We start from the raw sequence: 21,586 nt of genomic DNA, 5'->3' as shown, positions 1-21,586 counted from the left end.
CTTTTCTCTGGTCCTGGCAGCAGGACCTCACCCCAGGTCTGTAAACAAATTCGTTCACCAAACGAGCCGCTAGACCAAAGGAGGAATAGACTCAGATATGAGGACTCCCTGATGGGAAGGTCTGTGGCTATGGCCACTCAAAAGTTCATGTAGCAAACAATGATTGGAGATCAGAACTGTTGTTGGTCAGTCATTTTTCAGTCATGACTGACTCTTCATGATCCTCTGGGGTTTTCTTGACAAAGACACTAGAGTGGCTTGTTATTTCCTTCTCCAACTGATTTTTACAGATGAGGAAACTGAGGCAAACAAAGTTAAGTGACTTGCCCAGGATCACACAGCTATTAAGTGTCTAAAGCTGGATTTGAATTAGATCTGCCTCCAGGCCTAGTGCACTATCAAGTACCATCTAGTTGCCCTATATAAATAATAATAGCTACAAAATCTGACTATTTATAGATGAGAGTTCAGAAAAGGTAATGGAAACAAACTGAAGATTATTGTTAATATTTTGCCTGAGTTATCATGCAAATGATGAAATTTGTTTTTTAATACTCTGAGAACACTTTCTTATACAAATTACTTTCAGGTTCTGAAAACAGCATCCTAACAGTGTAACTACCTAAAAATAAGACACCCCCAAAACATACCAACTGAAGACAATTTTAAAAAATTTCTTTTAAAAAATAGACACTACTTTTTCTCTGCAAATAATGTTAGTGATTTTTAGAAACAGAAGGTGATCTAGCAGTTTTGTTTTCATATAGCATGTAGTTTTTCTGTACTGCCAAAAGTTGGGAATGCTTGACAGGAAGGGCACCAAAGAAAGAAATTGGCAATGGTAGGGCTACTGGGAAAATACTGTGTGAAAACAAAGAATGGAATCATTTACACCTAGAGAAAAGTTCCAAACTGTAACTTTAAAATCATACTGTGATGGAACCTTTTTCTTCTTTTGATCAAGAACACTTTCTAAACAAATTGTAAATGGTTTGTAGTTGATGACTTTATATATGATTTGTTCAGAAGCAACCTTATAATTACAGCCAAAAGTGACCTTAGAGATCATCATAATCTAAGACTTTAAAAATTTTTTCCACTCAAGATCTCTTTTAGCCTGATAAATTTTTATGTGACTGCAGAGATATAAGTATATAAAATAGATACACAAAATAGAGAGCTGAATGAATAGCGAATTTGAATGAGGGGCCTTGGACATCTCAGGAAAAGCAGCCTACATATGGCAAACAGGGGGAGGAATTACACTTTGGAAAAGAGCTGAGGAAAACCAGAAAACAGATGTTGCCTACTTCAGGATTGGCTGAGGGGTGCCCCAAATATCAAGTAACAATATGTTTAGGTTCTGCCAGTCTACCCCTCCTTTTATGAAACAGTTCTTTTCCCATCTTCGAAGTTTACTTACTAAGGAGTCAATAATAGAACAGTAAAAGTTTCATGTCCTCCATGAGGCAGACTAAGGAACAGAAGGAGTCTCAAAACAAATGCAACCTGGTTTGTATCTACCTGAGAATCTGCGCTCACTGGGAAAAAAATGACACCTACTCTTTTGGAGAGATAAGATTTTGAGTTACAAATTTTTCTCCCTACCTTCCTTTTCCTCTCCCCATGATGGCAAGCAGTCTGATATGGGTCATAGTAATACTTCTACATTAGTCATGTTGTAAGAGAAGAAACAGAACAAAAGGGTAAAGTCACCAAAACTCTTCAAAATGAAGATAATATGCTTGAATCTGCATTCAGACTCCATAGTTCTTTCTCTGAATATGGATGTCATTTTCCATCATTAGTCTTCTGGGATCATCTTAGCTCACTGTATTGCTGAGAAGAGCTAAGTCTATCATAGTTGATCATCATACAGTGTTGCTATTACATGTACAATGATTCTACTCACTTTACTCAGCATCTGAGTAAATCTGAAATCCATCTGCTCATCATGTCTTACAGCACAATAGTATTCTAATACATTCCTATACCACAGCTTGTTTAGCCACTCCTCAATTGATGGGTATTCCCTTAATTTCCAGTTATTTACAGCACAAAGAGAGCTGCTATAAATATTTTTGTACAAAAAAGTCTTTTTCCCTTTCATACAATCTCTTTGGGATATAGACCTAGTAGTGATTTTGTTGAATCAAAGGGTATGCACCGTTTAATAGCCTTTGGGGCATAGTTTCAAATTGCTCTCCAGAATAGTTGAGTGATTTGAATAATGATTTGAATCAAAAGATATGGACAATTTTCAGAAGATGATATTAGTGCCATCTATAGTCATATAAAAAAATGCTCTAAATCACTACTGATTAGAAAAATGCAAATTAAAGCAACTCTGAGATAACAACTCACACCTTTCAGATGGACTAAAATGACAGGAAAAGATAATGATAAATATGGGAGAGGATGTGGGAAAACTGGGACATTAATGTATTGTTAGTGAAGTTGTGAAATGATCCGACCATTCTGGAGTGCAATCTGGAACTATGCCCAAAGAATTATAAAATTGTGCATACCCTTTGGTCCAGCAGTATAACTATTAGGTCTGTATCCTAAGGTAATCCCAAGGAAGAGAAGAAAAAGTACCTATATGTGCAAAAATATTTGTAACAGCTCTTTTTGTGGGAGCAAAGAATTGGAAAATGAGTAGATGGCTATCAGTTAAGAATGGCTGGATAAATTATGGTATACAAAAGTAATGTAATATTATTGTTCTATAAAAAATGACGAACAAGCTGATTTTAGAAAAGTCCTGGAAAAATTTTCATGAACTGATGCTGAGTGAAATAAGCAGAACCAGGAAAACATTATACACAGTAACAGCAAGATTGTGCAATGATCAACTATGAAAGACTTGGTTCTTCTCAGCAATACAGTGATTCAAGATAATCCCAATAGACTTGGGATAGAAAATGCCATCTTCATCCAGAGAAAGAACGATGGCAACTGAATGTAAATCAACACGTGCTATGTTCACTTTTTTTTTCTTTTTCTGCTTTTTTTCTCTTGTGGTTTTTCCCTTTTGTTCAGATTTTTCTCTCCTAGCATGATCCATAAATGTGTATTTAAAAGATAAATATACATATATAATTAGGGGAAAAAAAACAATTTTTAAAATAGTGATTTGGGCATTTTTAATATAACTATAGACAGCTTTCATTTCTCCATCTAAAAACTGCTTGTTCAAATTCTTTGGGGAATGACTTATATTCTTATAAATTTGACTTATCTCCCTATATTTGAGAAATGAAGCCTTTATCAGAAACACTGCCTGTAAAAATTGTTTCTCATCTTCCTACTTTCCTTCTAATAATCTTGGTTGTATTGATTTTGTTTGTGCAAAACTTTTTTAATTTAATGCAACCAAAAGTACCTATTTTATATTTTATAATGTTCTCTATCTCTTATTTGGTCATAACTTCTTTCATTCTCTGTAAAATATAATTATAGTATCACCCTTTATGTAAATCTTTAATTACATCTTCCCTTCTACTTGTGTGATTGAATCTTCACCTCTAATTACATTTTACAACATGTTTCTTATTCCAAGTCTCCACCCCAATTATACTTTCCCTCCCAAAGTTCCTTGTTCCACATTTCTTAAATTTATTTTTTCTGATTTAAATTTCATAATCCTCATCCAATTCTCACAATGTTGATGACATCCACTCATCACTATCACAGGAAATAACACTAATTTCTATCACCTGACTTTTAACTTGAAACTCACACAATTCACCAAAAGGAAGTACCAAGGTGTAGTCCAACTCTGACAAGCAGTCATATTCCTTCTGTTTCCTAAATGCCCCAGAAAGACACTACTTCAAATTTAGGGAGCAGAAGCAACAGCAACAGCCTACTATCCAATATGGTTGGTGGTTGTTCTTTATTCTCTAAGTCTCCAAAATGACATCACCAGGTAAGAATCAAGTTACAGTGTGTCCAACTGTGGCTGACCAGACCAATGTGAGTTCGGAATGCTCTGCCACAGGTCTAACTTTGCAATCAGCCCTCTCAGTGATTCTCAATAATGTCACAAAACCCAAATCACTCTGGCTCTCACTGACTGATTGATGGATCGACAATAGGTGCCAAGTCAAGCCCCAATTGTCATTGTATGGGTCAGAGTGAAAGTAATGTAATATGATTTTGTGGTCCCCTGACCTTGGTGGGCTTCTGTTCAACAATAAGTCAGTAGTCCTAAATCTTCTATTTTTGGAATCTGCCTCAGGAAACCCCCACACCCAATCTGTTTGACTACTCCTCAGTCACATAGCTTCTGGCCTTAGGAAACTCCCATATATCAAACTTCTGAGACAATAAGAGCACTCCTCAAATCATTGCTGACTGGTAATCGTCAGTAATAATCTGGTCAGGGAGAACCATTACTCCCTAGTCCTACCCTTGAGCCATAGAATTAGCATTAACTATGGTAGAAACTGTATAAAAGTCTCTTCTTCTGTTTCTCTGCTGAAATTCCCTTAGAATTCTAGCCTGCTTTTTGTAATGGTGTTATAATTACTATTGCAATAAAACTTTGCCCCTAGATTAGGAGATGGATTCAAGCCTGCAAATTCTTTTAAGACACCTCATAACAGTGGTCTGGGGAACTTTTGGAGTCCCCCCTTTCCCAACAATCTCAACAAAGTAATATTACTGCTTTGGCCAGAAACCCTAAGGGTCTTACTCCTCCCCTACATTTATTTTCCTTCTTTCTTTTTTTCCTGTTCTTTTTCTTTTCTTTTCTTTTTTGACTATGTAACAGAGGGCATTTTCTGTCTCATTTCTTATTTATCTTTAATCACTCAATGGGCATGGCCTCAGTCAAAGTGAGATCTGGGAGAGATTTTAAAAAGGCTAAGGGCTCCCACGACATCCAGGGCTATCTCTGGCCTCCTGATCCTGCCACTGGACCCAGATGTCTCTGGATGGGAAAGTGAGACCTTGTCCAGCCCTACATAGTGTTACCTCCTTGATATCATGGTTCCCTTTGAGAAGGCAAACCAGCAGCCATTCAGCTGTTCTGCCTGCATTAAGGCAGGTTGTCAGGGGACAGACAGCTGGCTGCATTCTCTTGCCAACCTGAGAGTGTATTCATTAGTGTAAGGAAAGAGGCAGTGCCAGCTGACAGAGCTCTGACTCATTAAGTCCTCTGTTCAAACCCAGTCTCAGACAGTCTCATTAGCTGTATGATCTTAGGCAAGTCCCTTTTTGGGCAAGTTGCATTTGCCTCAGCTTCCACAACAATAAAATGGGGATAATAATAGCACCTTTCTCTCAAGGATGAGATTTTAATGAGATCATGATTGACAATCCCAATAGACTTTGAATAGAAAACTGTCATTTGGATCCAGAAAAAGAACTATAGAGATTGAATGTAAATCAATTCATGCTGTTTACTTCTTTTTCTCTCGCATGGTTTTTTCCCTTTTGTTCTGATTTTTCTGTACCAACATGAGTCATAAAGCAATGTGTATTTTTTTTAAAAAATGAATGAATAAAAACGAGATCATGAGCGATTATTATTAGGATGTCTTTGGGCTTCTTTATATATAGTATAGATGAAGTGACTGTTTTTATTCTAAGCTTGTGAAGCTTGAGAGACTGTAATGAGATACACAGAAGTGGACTAAGTTGCAGACAGGAGACCCTGGATGAATTACTTACTATCAATGACTCTCAGTGTTTCTCACTAATAAAATAAAGGGGTTGAACTAGATGCTATATAAATTATTTTTCTATTTTAAATTCCATAATTCAATGAGGCAATAGACTAAAACATAGCTGGACCTGAGGCCAAGAGAAATCTGTGATTGAATCCAGTCCCTGGTAAGCTAGTAACTCTGGGCCCTATTTATCTATTTGCCTCTCCCCATATATGTCATTTCATCTCTGTCTTTGCTCAAGCTGCTTTTCATGCTTGGATCTCCTCTGCACACAACCTCCAGCTCCCTTTAGAGGGGGGCTATTCAATTCAAATAGAAATATAATCACTAATCTGTATTAGGGATTCTGTAGCTGTATATTTACTTAGTTTTAATATATAATGTTATCTATGTTTTATTATAATTTTTATTTTGTCAAATACTTTTGTATTACTTTTTAATTCGGTTCAGTTACATGAGGGAGGTTGACTGCAATGTGTTTGACACCACTGCTTTAAAGCACGGCTTAGAAACTTCTTTTTCCAGGAGGTCCCCCATAGATCTTCCCAATTCTCTTTCCCCAGTCCTATACCCACCCCAAGTTACTTTGTATTTACTTTGTATATTTTGTGTCTATACTTATCTTTGTACCAGACACATCAGGATGCATACATACAAAGATCAGTGTAGTACAATGTAATCTCTTTGAGAAATAGGACTATTTCATTTTTGTGTTTCTAGTTTGTAGCCCAATGTTTGGTATACAGTAGGTGCTCAATAAATAGATAAAATAAATAAAAAATAATAAATATTTGATTAATAGTCCTTTAAGGCTTACAGAATGGTTTTCTCATAGCTGATGTTCACTGAACATCTGTTGAGTTGAACCATATTCATTCAGACTATTCTGAAAGGCAAATACTGAAGCTAAAGCTTAAATACTCTAGCCACATAATGAGAAAACAGAACTCATTGGGAAAAGATCTGATGTAGGGAAAGACTGAAGGCAAAAGGAAAAGGAAATGGCAGAGGATGAGATGGATGGACGGTGTGAGGGAAAAAGTGAAGTTGAGCACTTCTTTGTGCAGTCTTTGGGACATAGTAGAGTATAGAAGGACCTGCGTGCTATAGTCCATGAGGATACAAAGCTGGATATGATTGAATAACACCACCATCACCAAAATAAATAAATAATTTTAAAATCCCCAATATTAAAATGAAATAAATTGAGCAAGTCCTTTGATCTCTGTGAATTTTATGTTCCTCATCTGCAAACTGAACATAGTATTATTGATGTGATTTACTCTCTTCTCATCAGGAAGAAACCCAACCAGTTATTATCAGATATAATTAAATTCCCAGACTATCCTGTTTGTATCCAGTGATTATGAGGAAGGAACTCTTTATTAACCCCTATTGACTATCCCCAACTCTGGGTATCTTTGAGATATAAATCAGCATATCTTAGGCAGGTCTGGGACCTGGTCTGCCAAGTATATTCCATCTAGCTCTTGATCCTCCCTCCAAGTTTGTGCCTTTACTTTCCTGAGAAACCCCAAGGCTGTATTTCCCCTATAAAAAGATCTGCTCATGATGAATATCTTTGCTAAATTTTTTCAGGACTAAGTTCACTATGAGCTATTCTTTTCTCCCCTCATATTGTTTCCCCTTTAATGGAACCTTTGAGACTACCCAGCCAGTTAATGGCTTACTCCTACCCTCATGGAGTATTTCCTTTCTCTTGGTTCATTGTGAGTTCCCCTGGAGAACTTGCCTTTTTCTTACTAATTATATGCTCTCCCAACTTTCTTTCGTATTTGCTACTCCTGATGCCTTTTTTTTTTTAACCAATTATTTTTGTCTGTAACCTCTGCCCCTAAATAAACCTGCTTTTTGCCAAAGAGAATGGCCATTGTGAATTTGCCACACTTTTATTTCAAAGTAGACTGCTCTCCCCACTTCGTCATTATCCCAAGGTTGTTCTTGGTTCAGATAAAACAACCACCTCCAACACAGCTTGTCCATAGCACATCACCTCACTCAGTCCCCAGTTGTTTGTGTGTTGTCTCTCCCATCAGACCATGAGGGTGGGGGCTGTCTTGTGTCTCTCTTTTCAACCCCAGCATTTCGCCCAGTGGCAGGCCCTTAATGAATGTTTATGGACTCACTGTAGCACATATACAGATTCTAAAGCACAACTTTAATGTCAGTTATCGCTATCAATATTCCATTATTGTCTCTCCAGAGCACATAAAGTGATTCTGGTCAGCTGTGAATTCCGAAGCTCTGAGATAGCTGGAGGCAGAAGGGCTGGTTCAACAAGTTAAAAAGGAGCCATTCAACAAAAGAGAAAACTGAGGTTCAAAGAATGTAGGTGATGGGGCCAAGGACACACAACTTCCTCCTTCTGAAGGTGAACCCCTGGGTAACAAGAAGGGATGGTTTCTAGAAGGCACCAGTTCCAAAGAAAAGTTGAATAGTTTTCAAAGAAAAGATTGCATACACTCTCAATAACCACATAAAAAAGATCATTCCAAATCAGTAATGATAAAAGAAAATCTAAATGACTCTGAGTTTTCACCTAGTAACCAGAAAATTAAGAAAGATGACAAAAGATAAAAACATATTAGAGGAAGAAACCCACTAACTCAATGCTGGCAGAGCTATGTGTCAGTCTAACCATTTTGGAAAAAGATTTGGAACCATATAACAAAAGTCAAAAACCTGTTTAAATTCTCTTTGACCTAGAGGTCCCACTAATGGGTATATATCCTCAATAAGATTAAAGACAGAAAAAATTACATTACCTATATATATTTTTTCTGTTTTATATATATATATAAATACAAAATATTCCTTTCAGCATTTTTATGGTATCAAAAATTAATAGAAATAAAATGAATGGATGGAAAATTGGCAGACCAAATTATGACATTATGAATACTATTTAACATCATTTCACTTCACATAGGCCAATTTTGTTTGACTGCTTTTCTTTGTTACTAATAGACTCTTCCAGGAGAAGATGGTATAGCCATTGAAAATTCATCAATAAAATTGTTTAATTTCAGGTTTATTATAAGTTGAAGAATTCTAAAAGTTTTCGCCACCCCCAAAAAACCCCAAACCCCAAAACTTTCATCTATTTGATGGATGTCTAAAATCTCTATCATTACAATCATGGGTTCATCCTCTCTCTCTTGAAGACTCATTAATTTTAACTATGTTATTTAGTGGAGGTCAGTGACAAATTACTCCAACAACTATCATGAACACATCAGTATAGATGTGAGCATCAGAATAACTGGATGGCAGCTTGTTGAGGCACCACAATGACCTTACACATGTATTAATTGGGGCTCATTAAGAAACCTTTCCTCAATCAATAAACTGGCAAACATTTTTACCTCCAAAGGTTCTGATAAAGACCTCATTTCTAAAATATTTAGAGAATTGACTCAAATTTATAAGAATTCAAGCTATTCTCTAATTGATAAATGGCCAAAAGAAATGAACAGACAATTTTCAGATGAAGAAATTGAAACCATGTATAATCATATGAAAAGGTGCTCCAAATCACTATTGATCATTAAGATAACTCTGAGATATCACTACATACCTCTCAGATTGGCTAAAATGACAGGAAAAAAATAATGACAAATGTTGGAGAGGGTATGGGAAAACTGGGATACTGATACATTGTTGGTGGAATTGTGAAGGAATCCAACCATTCTGGAGAGCAATTTGTATCAGTCCTTTTTGTAGTGGCAAGGAACTAGAAACTGAGTGGATGCCCATCAGTTGGAGAATGGCTGAATAAGTTATGGTATATGAGTGTTATGGAATATTATTGTTCTTTAAGAAATGATCAACAGGATGATTTCAGAGAGGACTGGAGAGACTTACATGAATTGATGCTAAGTGAAGTGAGCAGAACTAAGAGATCAATGTACATGGTGGCAGATGCTACAAGAGATGATGCAGACCAGTTCCAATGAGATATCTATACTCAGAGAGAGGACTATGGGAACTGAGTGTGGTTCACAACATAGCATTTTCACTCTTTTTTGTTGTTGTTTGCATTTTGTTTTCTTTCCCATTTTTTCCCCCTTTTCATCTAATTTTTCTGGAGCAGTATGAAATTTGTGAAAATATGTAGTGGAATTGCACATGTTCAACATATATTGGATCACTTGCCGACTGGGAAAGGGGTGGAAAAAGGGAAGGAAAAAAATTAAAGCACAGGTTTTGTAGCCATAAATGTCAAAATTTATCCAGATATATATTCTGAAAAAAAAAAAAAACTTTAATTAAAAAAAGAAAAAGAAAAAAAGAAACCTTCCCTCCTTCTTCCTACATCTCCTTCTTCTGGGCCAGTGTCTCAGGATTTTCCAAAGCATCAATGAATTAATGTAATTATCTCATTTATCTATGCTAATGGAAGAGACACAGAGAACCAGGAAATATATATGTATTTTACCTATGACTTCCTGGAAACATCATCCTTTACTCTGAGTTTAAATTAGTGGAAAAAATACAGAAGATAAAACTGGAAATGATAGAGAAAAGGGCAGTAAGGTCTGGGATCTGAGGTCTGGTCTTGTCTTTAGACAAGGGAAGAAAGGGCTCTAGTATTTATTAGCTTTGGGGAGATTCCTTTTTTTTTTAAAAGCTTTTTATTTTCAAAACATATACACGGATAACTTTTCAACACTGATCTTGCATAGCCTTGTGTTCTACTTCCTCTAGATGACAAGCAAGTCAATATATGTTATACATGTTAAAATATATGTTAAATTCAATATATATAAACATTTACACAATTATCTTGCTGCATAAGAAAAATCAGATCAAAAAGGAAAGAAAATGAGTAAGAAAACACAATGCAAAAAGAGCAAGAATGTTATGTTGTGTTCTCCACTCAGTTCCCATGGTCCTCTCTCTGGATGTAGATGGCTTTCTTCATCACAAAACCATTGGAACAGGCATCAGTCATCTCATTGTTGGAAAGAACCACATCCATCAGAATTGATCATCATATAATCTTGTTGTTGCCATATATAATGATCTCCTGGTTCTGTTCACTTCACCCAGCATCAGTTCATGTAAGTCTCTCTAGGCCTCTCTAAAATCATCCTGTTGATTATTTCTTATAGAACAATAATATTCCATAACATTCATATGCCATAACTTATTCAGACATTCTCCAACTGATGGGCACCGCTCAGTGTCTAGTTTCTTGACACTACAAAAAGGGCAGGCAGATTCTTTTTGCCTCTTTCTACAGAAGCAAAATAGACTGCTTTTCCCATTGATGAGTCCCTTGGGAACTTTCATCTTGGGAACAAGCTAGATGGGCAGCTAGGTGGTACAGTGGGAAGAGCACCAGGCCTGGAGTCAGGAAGACCTCTCTCCATGAGTTCAAATCTGGTTTCCAACACTTACTAGTTGAGTGACCCTGGGCAAATCACTGAACTCTGTTCATCACCAATTCCTCATCTGCAAAATAAGCTGGAGAGGAAATGGAAAACCTTTCCAGTATCTTTGCCAAGAAAATCCCAAAAGGAGTCACAAAGAGTCAAACATGAGAGAAAACAATTTAACAACAGCTGTGTTTCCAAGCAATTCACTGCTATGCTCCATTCACACTGTCTATATGTATGATGGTTTGAGAAAAACTATCTTTAAACTGTAAAGTACTATAGTTATCCTTTCCACATATTGACTTTCTCCATCATGGTCAGTAGAAGAAGTTAAATAGAAATTCTGGGGAGTTTTCCAAAAACCACAGATGATATGGAGCCTATGACCAAATAACCCAAATTTTGCAATAAGCTACTCTAAACACCCATTAAAAGAAAAAGAAAAAATTCAAACTTCTTTGGTACAAAGAAAGAGCCAAATATTCTTATACACGTTTTCCAGATCACAGGGTATCACACCCCAAATCTCCCCTCTATATTGAAGGAATTCATTTGTCTATCAACGTGAATGATGATGAAAATGGTCGTGTCCCTTGAGGAGCAATTGGGGGAACTGCTGACGAGGGAAATAAGACAATCCAAGTCACTCTCAGCCACAGCATGACTAAGCCTGCCAGGGCAGGGCAGGGGTGCCTGTTTGTTACTCACAGTCCAGGATGACTTGTGCTGCTCGGTAGAGCTGGAGTCGGTACAGGAGATCCAGGAGCTGCTGCACTGTGGCCTGCCTCATCCCCCACCACCACAACAGCTCCCGGGTGATGCTGACACCTTGGATCCTCTCCATGGACTTGATCTTCCTCAACTGGGTCTGGTCAGTCATCACATAAGAGGCTAAACAGTAAACAGAGAGAGTTCCCAGTCAGCCATGCCCCCTGCCAGGTAGAATGACCTTTATCTAGATAACTAAACAGAGCTGATTTTACTCAGAGAAAGACTAAGTATCTGCCTGCATGGTACTCTATGGAAGGCAGTATATGTCATTCCTCTTATCCATCTCCATCAAATCTTCCTCTCCCCATTCAGTTGCCAAAGAGTCTGAAATAATGCCATTTGGATTTATTTCTTTAAGTTAAGCTACTAGGTCTCTAGGAGGTCCGTGGTAAAATGCAAATGTGTTAACTCCCATTGCTAGTGCTTTCACTCTGAGACTTCTTTCCATTACGCAGATCTCATCTGCACTTGAGCATTTGTATGGTGTTTCCCTTAATAAAATGTGAGCTCCTTAGGGGAAAGAGAATTTATTTTTCTTTCTTTGCAGTGCCAACAGCTCCTTTTTATGTGCTGTTTTCCTTATTAGAATTTAAGTTCCTTCAGAATAGAGAATTTTTTTTAACTTAGTAGTAAATTCTTAATAAATATTCATTGGATATTTGTAATGGGTTTTGTATTTCTTGCCTTTTCAATGAATGGGTAAGGAACAGGGGAGAGAAAGATAATTCAGAACCCAAAATTAAAATACAATGAATTAAAATAAAAATTATACTTTAAATAATAATAATCGATTAGTTTATTGTATCCCCAAAGCTTAGTATAGGGAACAATTAATAAATGTTGATCTAATGACAGACTGCAAGAGCTACCACATTAACATACATCAATATCTAGCATGGATGAAAAACTTCAAATTTGAGCTGTCAGGGAAAAGATGATGATAATTATTGATGGGGATACAGGAAAACTGGGACACTATTGCATTGTTGGTAGAGCTGTGAACTGATCCAACCATTCTGGAGAACAATTTGGAACTATAATTATGCCCAAAGGGCTATCAAACTGTGCCTACCCTTTAATCCAGAAGTTTCTACTGGGCTTGTATCCCAAAGAGATCGTAAAGGAGGGAAAGGAACCCACATGTGTAAAAATGTTTGTGGCAGCCCTTGTTGTAGTGGCAAGGAACTGGGAACTGAGTGGATGCCCATCAGTGGGGAATGGCTGAATAAGTTATGGTATATGAATGTTATGCAATATTATTATCCTGTAAGAAATAATCAGCAGGATGGTTTCAGAAAAGTCTGGAAAGATTTACAAAGGTGAATGTTGAAAACTATGCATGTTTTTGGAAAAATAAAATACTATTAAAAAACAACAACTTGAGCTGTTAGCACATGATAGAGGGAACAAAGGGAGGAAGGGAAGGAGAGAGGGAGGGAGGGAGGGAAGGAGGAAGGAGGGAGGGAGGGAAGGAGGAAAGAAGAGAGGGAAGGAGAAAGAAGGAAGAAAGGGAGGAAGGGAGGAAGAGAAGAAAGGAGGGAGGGAAGGAAGGAAAAAGGAAGGGAGGGAGGGAAGGAAGAAGAAAGGGAGAGAGGGAGGGAAAAAGGGAGGGAGGAAAGAAGGAAGAAAGGAAGGAAGGAAAGAAAAAAAATTTTTTTTTTGCCTTCCATCAACTTTGAAGTTTATCAAATTAATGATGTAAAATATTCACCAACAACCCATGCTTTCCTCTCTCTGGCAACTTCCTACATCCAACTCAATTACAACTAGCTTGTTTTTTGTTTTAAAATGAGGCAATTAGGGTTAAGTACCTTGCCCAGGATCACACAACCAGGAAATGTTAAGTATCTGAGACCACATTTGAATTCAGGTCCTCCTGTTCAAGGCTGATGCTCTATCCACTATGCCACCTAGCTGACCCTTATAACTAGTTTTAAAGAGTTACCTGAACTATGGGGACTGAATGTGGATCAATTGGAACTGATTTGGTTCATCTTATTGTTGAAGAGAGTCACGTCCATCAGAATTGATCATCATCTAAAGGCCTCATTTCCAAAATATATAGAGAACTGACCCTAATCTATAAGAAATCAAACCATTCTCCAATTGATAAATGGTCAAAGGATATGAACAGACAATTCTCAGATGAAGCAATTGAAACTATTTATAGACATATGAAAATATGCTCCATATCATTATTAATCAGAGAAATGCAAATTAAGACAACTCTGAGATACCACTACAGACCTGTCAGATTGGCTAGAATGACAAGGAAAGATAATGGGGAATGTTGGAGGGGATGTGGGAAAACAGGGACACTGATGCATTGTTGGTGGAATTGTAAACACATCCAGCCATTCTGGAGAGCAATTTGGAACTATGCTCAAAAAGTTATCAAACTGTGCATACCCTTTGATCCAGCAGTGTTTCTACTGGGCTTATACCCCAAAGAGATACTAAAGAAGGGAAAGAGACCTGTATGTGCCAAAATGTTTGTAGCAGCCCTGTTTGTAGTGGCTAGAAGCTGGAAAATGAAAGGATGTCCATCAATTGGAGAATGGTTGAGTAAATTGTGGTATATGAATGTTATGGGATATTATTGTTCTGTAAGGAATGACCAGCAGGATGAATACAGAGAGGACTGGTGAGACTTACATGAACTGATGCTGAGTGAAATGAGCAGAACCAGGAGATCATTATATACCTCAACAACGATACTGTTTGAGGATGTATTCTGATGGAAGTGGATCTCTTCGATAAAGAGAGCCTTAATTGATCAAAGATGGACAGAAGCAGCTACACCCAGAGAAAGAACACTGGGAAATGAATATAAACTGCTTGCATTTTTGTTTTTCTTCCCGGGATATTTATACCTTCTGAATTCAATTCTCCCTGTGCAACAAGAAAACTGTTTGGTTCTGCATACATATATTGTATCTAGGATATACTGCAACCCATTCAACATGTAAAGGACTCTTGCCATCTCGGGGAAGAGGTGGAGGGAGGGAGGGGTAAAATCGGAACAGAAATGAATGCAAGGGATAATGCTGTAAAAATTACCCTGGCATGCGTTCTATCAATAAAAAATTATTAAAAAAAAAAAAAGAATTGATCATCATCTAGTATTGTTGTTGAAATGTATAATAATCTCCTGGCCCTGCTCATTTCACTCGGCATCAGTTCATGTAAGTCTCTCTAAGCATCTCTGTATTCATCCTGCTGGTCATTTCTTACAGAACAATAATATTCCATAACATTCATATACCACAATTTACCCAGCCATTCTCCAAATGATGGACATCCACTCAATTTCCAGTTTCTGGTCACTACAAAGAGACCTGCCACAAACATTCTTGCACATACAGGTCCCTTTCCCTTCTTTAGTATCTCTTTGGAATATAAGCCCAGTAGTAACACTGCTGGATCAAAGGGTATGCACAGTTTGATAACTTTTTGAGCATAGTTCCAAATTGCTTTCTAAAATGGCTGGATCCATTCACAACTCCACCAACAATGCAACACTGTTCCAGTTTTCCCACGTCCCCTCCAACATTCGTCATTATCTTTTCCTGTCATCCTAGCCAATCTGAGAGGTGTGTAGTGGTAACTCAGAGTTGTTTTAATTTGCATTTCTCTGATTAATAATTATTTGGAGCACTTTTTCATGACTAGAAAGTTTCAATTTCTTCATCTGAAAATTATCTGTTCATATCCTTTGACCATTTATCAATTGGAGAATGGCTTCATTTTTTATAAATTAGAGTCAATTCTCTACATATTTTGGAAATGAGGCCTTTATCAGAATCTTTAGCTGTAAAAATGTTTTCCCAGTTTATTGCTTCCCTTCTAATCCTGTCTGCATTAGTTTTATTTGTACAAAAGCTTTTTAACTTAATATAATTGAAATTTTCTATTTTGTTATCAATAATCATCTATAGTTCTTCTTTGGTCATAAATTCCTTCCTCTTCCACAGGTCTGAGAGGTAAACTATCCTATGTTCTCCTAATTTATTTACAATCTCGTTCTGTATGCCTAGGTCATGAACCCGTTTTGACTTTATCTTGGTCTACGGTGTTAAGTGTGGGTCAATGCCTAGTTTCTGCCATACTAATTTCCAATTTTCCCAGCAATTTTTGTCAAATAATGAATTCTTATCCCAAAAGCTGGGGTCTTTGGGTTTGTCAAATACCAGATTGCTATAGTTATTGACTGTTTTGTCCTGTGAACCTAACCTATTCCACTGATCAACTCGTCTATTTCTTAGCCAATACCAAATGGTTTTGGTAACTGCTGCTTTATAATATAGTTTTAGATCAGGTACAGCTAGGCCACCTTCTTTTGATTTTTTTTCATTAGTTCCCTTGAAGTTCTTGACCTTTTGTTCTTCCAGATGAAATTTGTTATTTTTTTCTAGGTCATTAAAATAGTTTTTTGGGGAGTCTAGTATATCACTAAATAAATAGATTAGTTTAGGTATATTATCATCTTTATTATATTCGCTTGGCCTATCTAGAAGCACTTAATATTTTTTCAATTGTTTAGATCTGACTTTGTGTGGAAAGTGTTTTGTAGTTTTGTTCATATAGTTCCTGACTTTCCCTTGGCAGATTGATTCCCAAATATTTTATGCTATCGACAGTTATTTTAAATGGGATTTCTCTTTGTATCTCTTGCTGTTGGATTTTGTTGATGATGTATAAAAAATGCTGATGATTTATGTGGATTTATTTTGTATCCTGCAACTTTGCTAAAGTTGTGGATTGTTTCTAATAGCGTTTCAATAGATTCTCTGGAGTTTTCTAAGTATACCATCATATCATCTGCAAAGAGTGATAATTTGGTTTCCTCATTACCTACTCTAATTCCTTTCTTTTTCATCTCTTATTGCTGAAGCTAGCATTTCTAATACATTATTGAATAGTAATGGTGAAAGTAGTCTTTGCATGTATTTTAAAAATAAAAAGCTATTATTATTATTTAAAGTTTCCTGAAGCTCATTAAGGTTAAGTCCTTAACCAAGATCACAGTTTGGATTTGGAATTGATTTCATGTGTTTGGGGGAAAATATGAAAGAGAATTAAAAGGAAGACTTTCTTACTATGACACAAAAGATTGTCTCAGCTTGGGGAGAAAAATCTGGAGTTTCCAGGGAATTATCATCATCATGATTTATATAATGCTTACAAAAATTTTCAAAGATAATGTTTGGGTATATTATTTCACTGAATCCTCATAACATCCCTGAGAAGTAAAAACTACCTCCACTTTACAGGTGAGAAAACTGAGGCTAGAACAGGCTGAGTGGTACACAATGGAAAAGAGCAGTCTTAGGAGTCAGAGGTCCTGGATTCAAATTTTGCCAGTGATTTTTTTTTTTTAACAGCTGTTAGTACTTCCAGATATACTCTGTCAAGACTATAAACCTCTGCCTAAAAGGCTGATCTGCATTGATAAAAGTAGTTTTCACACTGGGAGTTCTCCATACCAACAAAATCCCAGGCCCATTCCAAAAATTTACATGATCTACCTCATAGGATTGTTATGTTATAATCAAATGAAAAAGTCACTAACAGCACCAAGAAAATAAAGTACCCACTCACATCAAAGTGATGACTCCCTCCCCCACCCCCATGCAGACTGCAAACCTTCCAAAACATCTCATTCTACCAATTCTTGTCCAAGACTTTTCATAGTTGACCCTTAATAAATGCTTATTGAATGATGGAACCACAAAGATAAATTTATCAGATATTTATACTTTAGTGTATAATTATGAGATCAGAGAATTTCTATTTAGATGGGACTCCCAATATTCCAGCAATCACTAACTCATTTTATATCTTATTTTATTCCATACTTAAAACATCAATAAGCATTTGCATACAGAGTAGAATTTTAAAAGAATTGTATATAAAACTGAAAATCTCTCTTCTATACAATTTGCTTTTCTTTTAAATATAATTCAACATGTAATTTTCAAAGCTATTCTGCTTTTTTTTTCCATTTTCTGCTGTGAATTTTAAAAACTATGACCCTCTTTTCTTTATTTTCTTAATGATAATTTGATCCCCTTCTTTTTACCACTTTCACTTTCTCCCCAATAAAAGAAAAGAAAACTAGAGGTTTAAATACAATGGCCTCTAAGGTTCCCTCTAAATCTGAATCTAAGATTCTATAATCCCAGTTCTGTGTGCCTTTCTAACTCACCAAATTCCTTCTTTTCATATTCCAGGAACCTTAATTCCCTTATCTCTAGGACAGGGACTAAGAGATTTTAACTGTTCTGCACAGCCCTCTAAATCACCAGCTAGATGGCAGAGTACATAGACAGCTGAATCAGGACCTTAGTTTAAATCTTACCCCAGACACTTACAAACTATATGACTCTGGACAAATCATGGAACCTTCATGTGCCTCAGTTTCCTCATCTGTAAAATGGGGATAATAATAGCACCCATCTCCCAGGGTTGTGATGAGGATAAATGAGATAAAATTCTATACAAATGTCAACTATATATAATTCTATTTGGGAAAGAGCTTATTTATGGTCTCTCAGGTTGTAAATAGCAGAATCAGAATTCTAATCCAGGGCTTCACTGAGGCTAATTCTAAACCCAATTTCTGGTGCCCCATCTGTGTTTTTGCTCCAAGTCAACCTCCTTACCACCACCAGACCACACACCCTGTTACTCTTCTCTAAAAACTTGTGCTCAACCAAAGTATACTGGAAATTGAGTCTACTGAGAAAACTAATAATGTTTATTATCCTCATAAAAACGGCATTTAACAAAAGCGAGCTCTTATCTTTGGCAGTGGGAATAAGGGTAGCCGGAGACTTCTTCATGCCAGCCTTGAAAGCTGTCTATGGCAGAAAAAGAGTCCCTGTTCGGGGAGGCTGATGTGGCAGGTCCTAGGTTGCAGTAACTGGCTCAGCTGCCTCACCCACCCCTCCTCTCCACCCAGAAGTGAAGAAATAATTCAGAGCACAGGGAGGGGAAATGATGTGCCAAGAATCCAGCTTACTGGCTTAGCCCCGAATCACCCAAACACCGACCTCTTTGTGGAAACTTGTCATATCATCATCGAAGGCGGGAAAATCAGCTATCATGAACAAGAATCTTAAAGGAACACCGCGAGTCCTGACAGACTTCCACAAGTCCTATAATTTCTTTTAACCCATTTCCTGCCCCCCCCCCAAGCTAGAAGTGAGACAGTAAAGAAAGAGCTCCAGTCATTGAGATGGGAAGCGGTTAGGAGTGAATCTATGATTTCTTGATAGGAACTTGAATTCTATCTGCTGGAGCCTCCAGCATGGTCCTCTGAAAATCAGAGGGCTCACAAGGATTTGAGGGCCCTTGTCAATCATAAGGGTGGGGTTCAAGAAGTCACTAAATCACTTAAAGAAAGCACTTTATTAGTTATCAAACTGTGCATACCCTTTGATCCAGCAGTGTTTCTACTGGGCTTATACCCCAAAGAGATACTAAAGAAAGGAAAGGGACCTGTATGTGCCAAAATGTTTGTGGCAGCCCTGTTTGTAGTGGCTAGAAGCTGGAAAATGAAAGAATGCCCATCAATTGGAGAATGGCTGGGTAAATTGTGGTATATGAATGTTATGGAATATTATTGTTCTGTAAAGAATGACCAGCAGGATGAATACAGAGAGGACTGGAGAGACTTACATGAACTGATGCTAAGTGAAACGAGCAGAACCAGGAGATCATTATATACCTCAACAACGATACTGTTTGAGGATGTATTCTGATGGAAGTGGATCTCTTCGATAAAGAGAGTTAATTCAGATCAAAGATGGGCAGAAGCAGCTACACCCAAAGAAAGAACACTGGGAAATGAATATAAACAGCTTGCATTTTTGTTTTTCTCCCCGGATTATTTATACCTTCTGAATTCAATTCTCCCTGTGCAACAAGAAAACTGTTTGGTTCTGCACATATATATTGTATCCAGGATATACTGTAACCTATTCAACATGTAAAGGATTGCTTGCCATCTGGGGGAGGGGGGGGAGGGGAGGGGAAAAATTGGAACAGAAGTGAATGCAAGGGATAATGCTGTAAAAAATTACCCTGGCATGAGTTCTATCAATAAAAAGTTATTAAAAAAAGAAAAAGAAAAAGAAAGCACTTTATTTCCTTGAGAGAAATCTCAAGGGAGGTTAGAATTAGGTGTGTGATAAACTCCTCAAGAGAAGGGCCAAGCTATTTTTGCCTTCCTTTGTATTCCTAGCACTAGCACAGTGAGAAAAAAAAAAAAGTTAACATATAGGAAGTTTTCAACAAGCGTCTATTGGGGGTGATGGGGTTTCCCTCAGCCCCAGTCAGTAGCATAATAAATTTATTATTATCTAGGAAAATTGTGAATGGAACCCTAGCTGAGGCTGGGAACCCAAGACAAAGTTTCATTGAATATCCCTCTTTTTCATCTATAAATGAAAAGTGCCCACTCATGGTCATAAGCACAGAAAATTTATTTCCCTCCATAAAGTTCACAAGTCCTAGACAGAACTCAGGATGTCCCTGAGAAGCCATCCCTTCTATCTCCTTGCCTCCCTGACACTGGCTATTTTAAACAAAGCTGGGCCCTGTCAGTGCCACTGGAGAAAAGGTTCCACCCTGAATGGGGGGTTAAAATGGATTGCTTAAAAACTCCTAAGATGAATTAGGACTCAAAGAAACCTTAGAAATCACTAATCCAAACTCCTCATTGGATAACTAACAAGAATATATTAAATACCTTTTATATGGCAGATATAGATCAGAAAGATATTTCTATTCCATATCTGGCATATATCTGTGTGACTTTCCATTTCCTAGTGTGTAAAAAATGAAGGGGGTTAGACCAGTGACCTCTAGGATCTTCTTTCACTGAGAATCTATGATCCAAGGAAGCCAAAGCTTTATTAACTTTGTTAGACTCTGTGGTTAGCAAATCAGAGTCTGCATTCTAGCCCAACTCAGACAAAAATCCAGCACCTCTTCAGCATTTCATCAAAAATAGCCCCAACTCCAAGAGATGCTTGTCTCTTTTAATTTTTAAACTCTTTTCATTTCCAAGGACATACACAAGCATCCAAACACATGAGCAAGAATGAGAGTACAAAATGTGCCTATTTTTAAAGACTCTTTCTCCCCCACACCTTACCCCAAGTTAAGGAGATTTCAGAGTCTTTAACAAGTAACACATTTGGGTATAAAATAACCCTTCCAAAGAAGATGTTCCACCTCTTATCTAACTTAATTCTTTGTTATTATTATTATTGTTGTTCAGTTCTTTCAACTGTGACCCTATTTGGGGTTTTCTTGGCAAAGATACCGGAGTGACTTACCATTTTCTTTTCTCACTCATTTTACAGATGAGGAAACTGAGGCAAGCAGGATGAACTGACTTGCCCAGTGTCACATAGTTAATAAGTGTCTGAGGTTGGATATGAACTCAGGAAGATGAGCCTTCCTGACTCTACATCCACTGTGTCAGTTAGCTGCCCAGATTATATACTGATAACCTCAATACTCTGGATAACCTTGTTTATATCTATACACCAAAATACCATGTAATGTATGGTAAATCTAAGAGGCAGGAAAGAAAGATGTTTCTCGGGTACTTTTTTTTTCTTTATGGGAAGGTACCAAGTGCCTACATCTTTACCAGATTCTAAGGTGGTTGGTTTCTCTTCTCATAAGTCTGTGATTCACTTCCCCTCAGACCTAATTCAT

The 21,586-nt window shown here is 37.1% G+C and overlaps 1 protein-coding gene across 3 annotated transcripts in view; it reads right to left on the bottom strand.

Annotated features, from left to right (window-relative positions):
- Nucleotides 1-21,586, bottom strand: part of IRAK2 (interleukin 1 receptor associated kinase 2) — a 59,776-nt gene that overhangs the window by 26,757 nt on the left and 11,433 nt on the right. For all 3 annotated transcript variants that reach the window (XM_051982086.1, XM_051982097.1, XM_051982076.1), the window contains exon 2: nt 11,789-11,971. In XM_051982086.1, coding sequence (XP_051838046.1) covers nt 11,789-11,971 — 183 coding nt within the window. The remainder of the gene's footprint in view (nt 1-11,788; nt 11,972-21,586) is intronic.

The sequence above is a fragment of the Antechinus flavipes genome, chromosome 1, assembly GCF_016432865.1.
Source record: "Antechinus flavipes isolate AdamAnt ecotype Samford, QLD, Australia chromosome 1, AdamAnt_v2, whole genome shotgun sequence".
NCBI lineage: Eukaryota > Metazoa > Chordata > Mammalia > Dasyuromorphia > Dasyuridae > Antechinus > Antechinus flavipes.
This window is presented reverse-complemented; position numbering and strand designations above follow the sequence as displayed.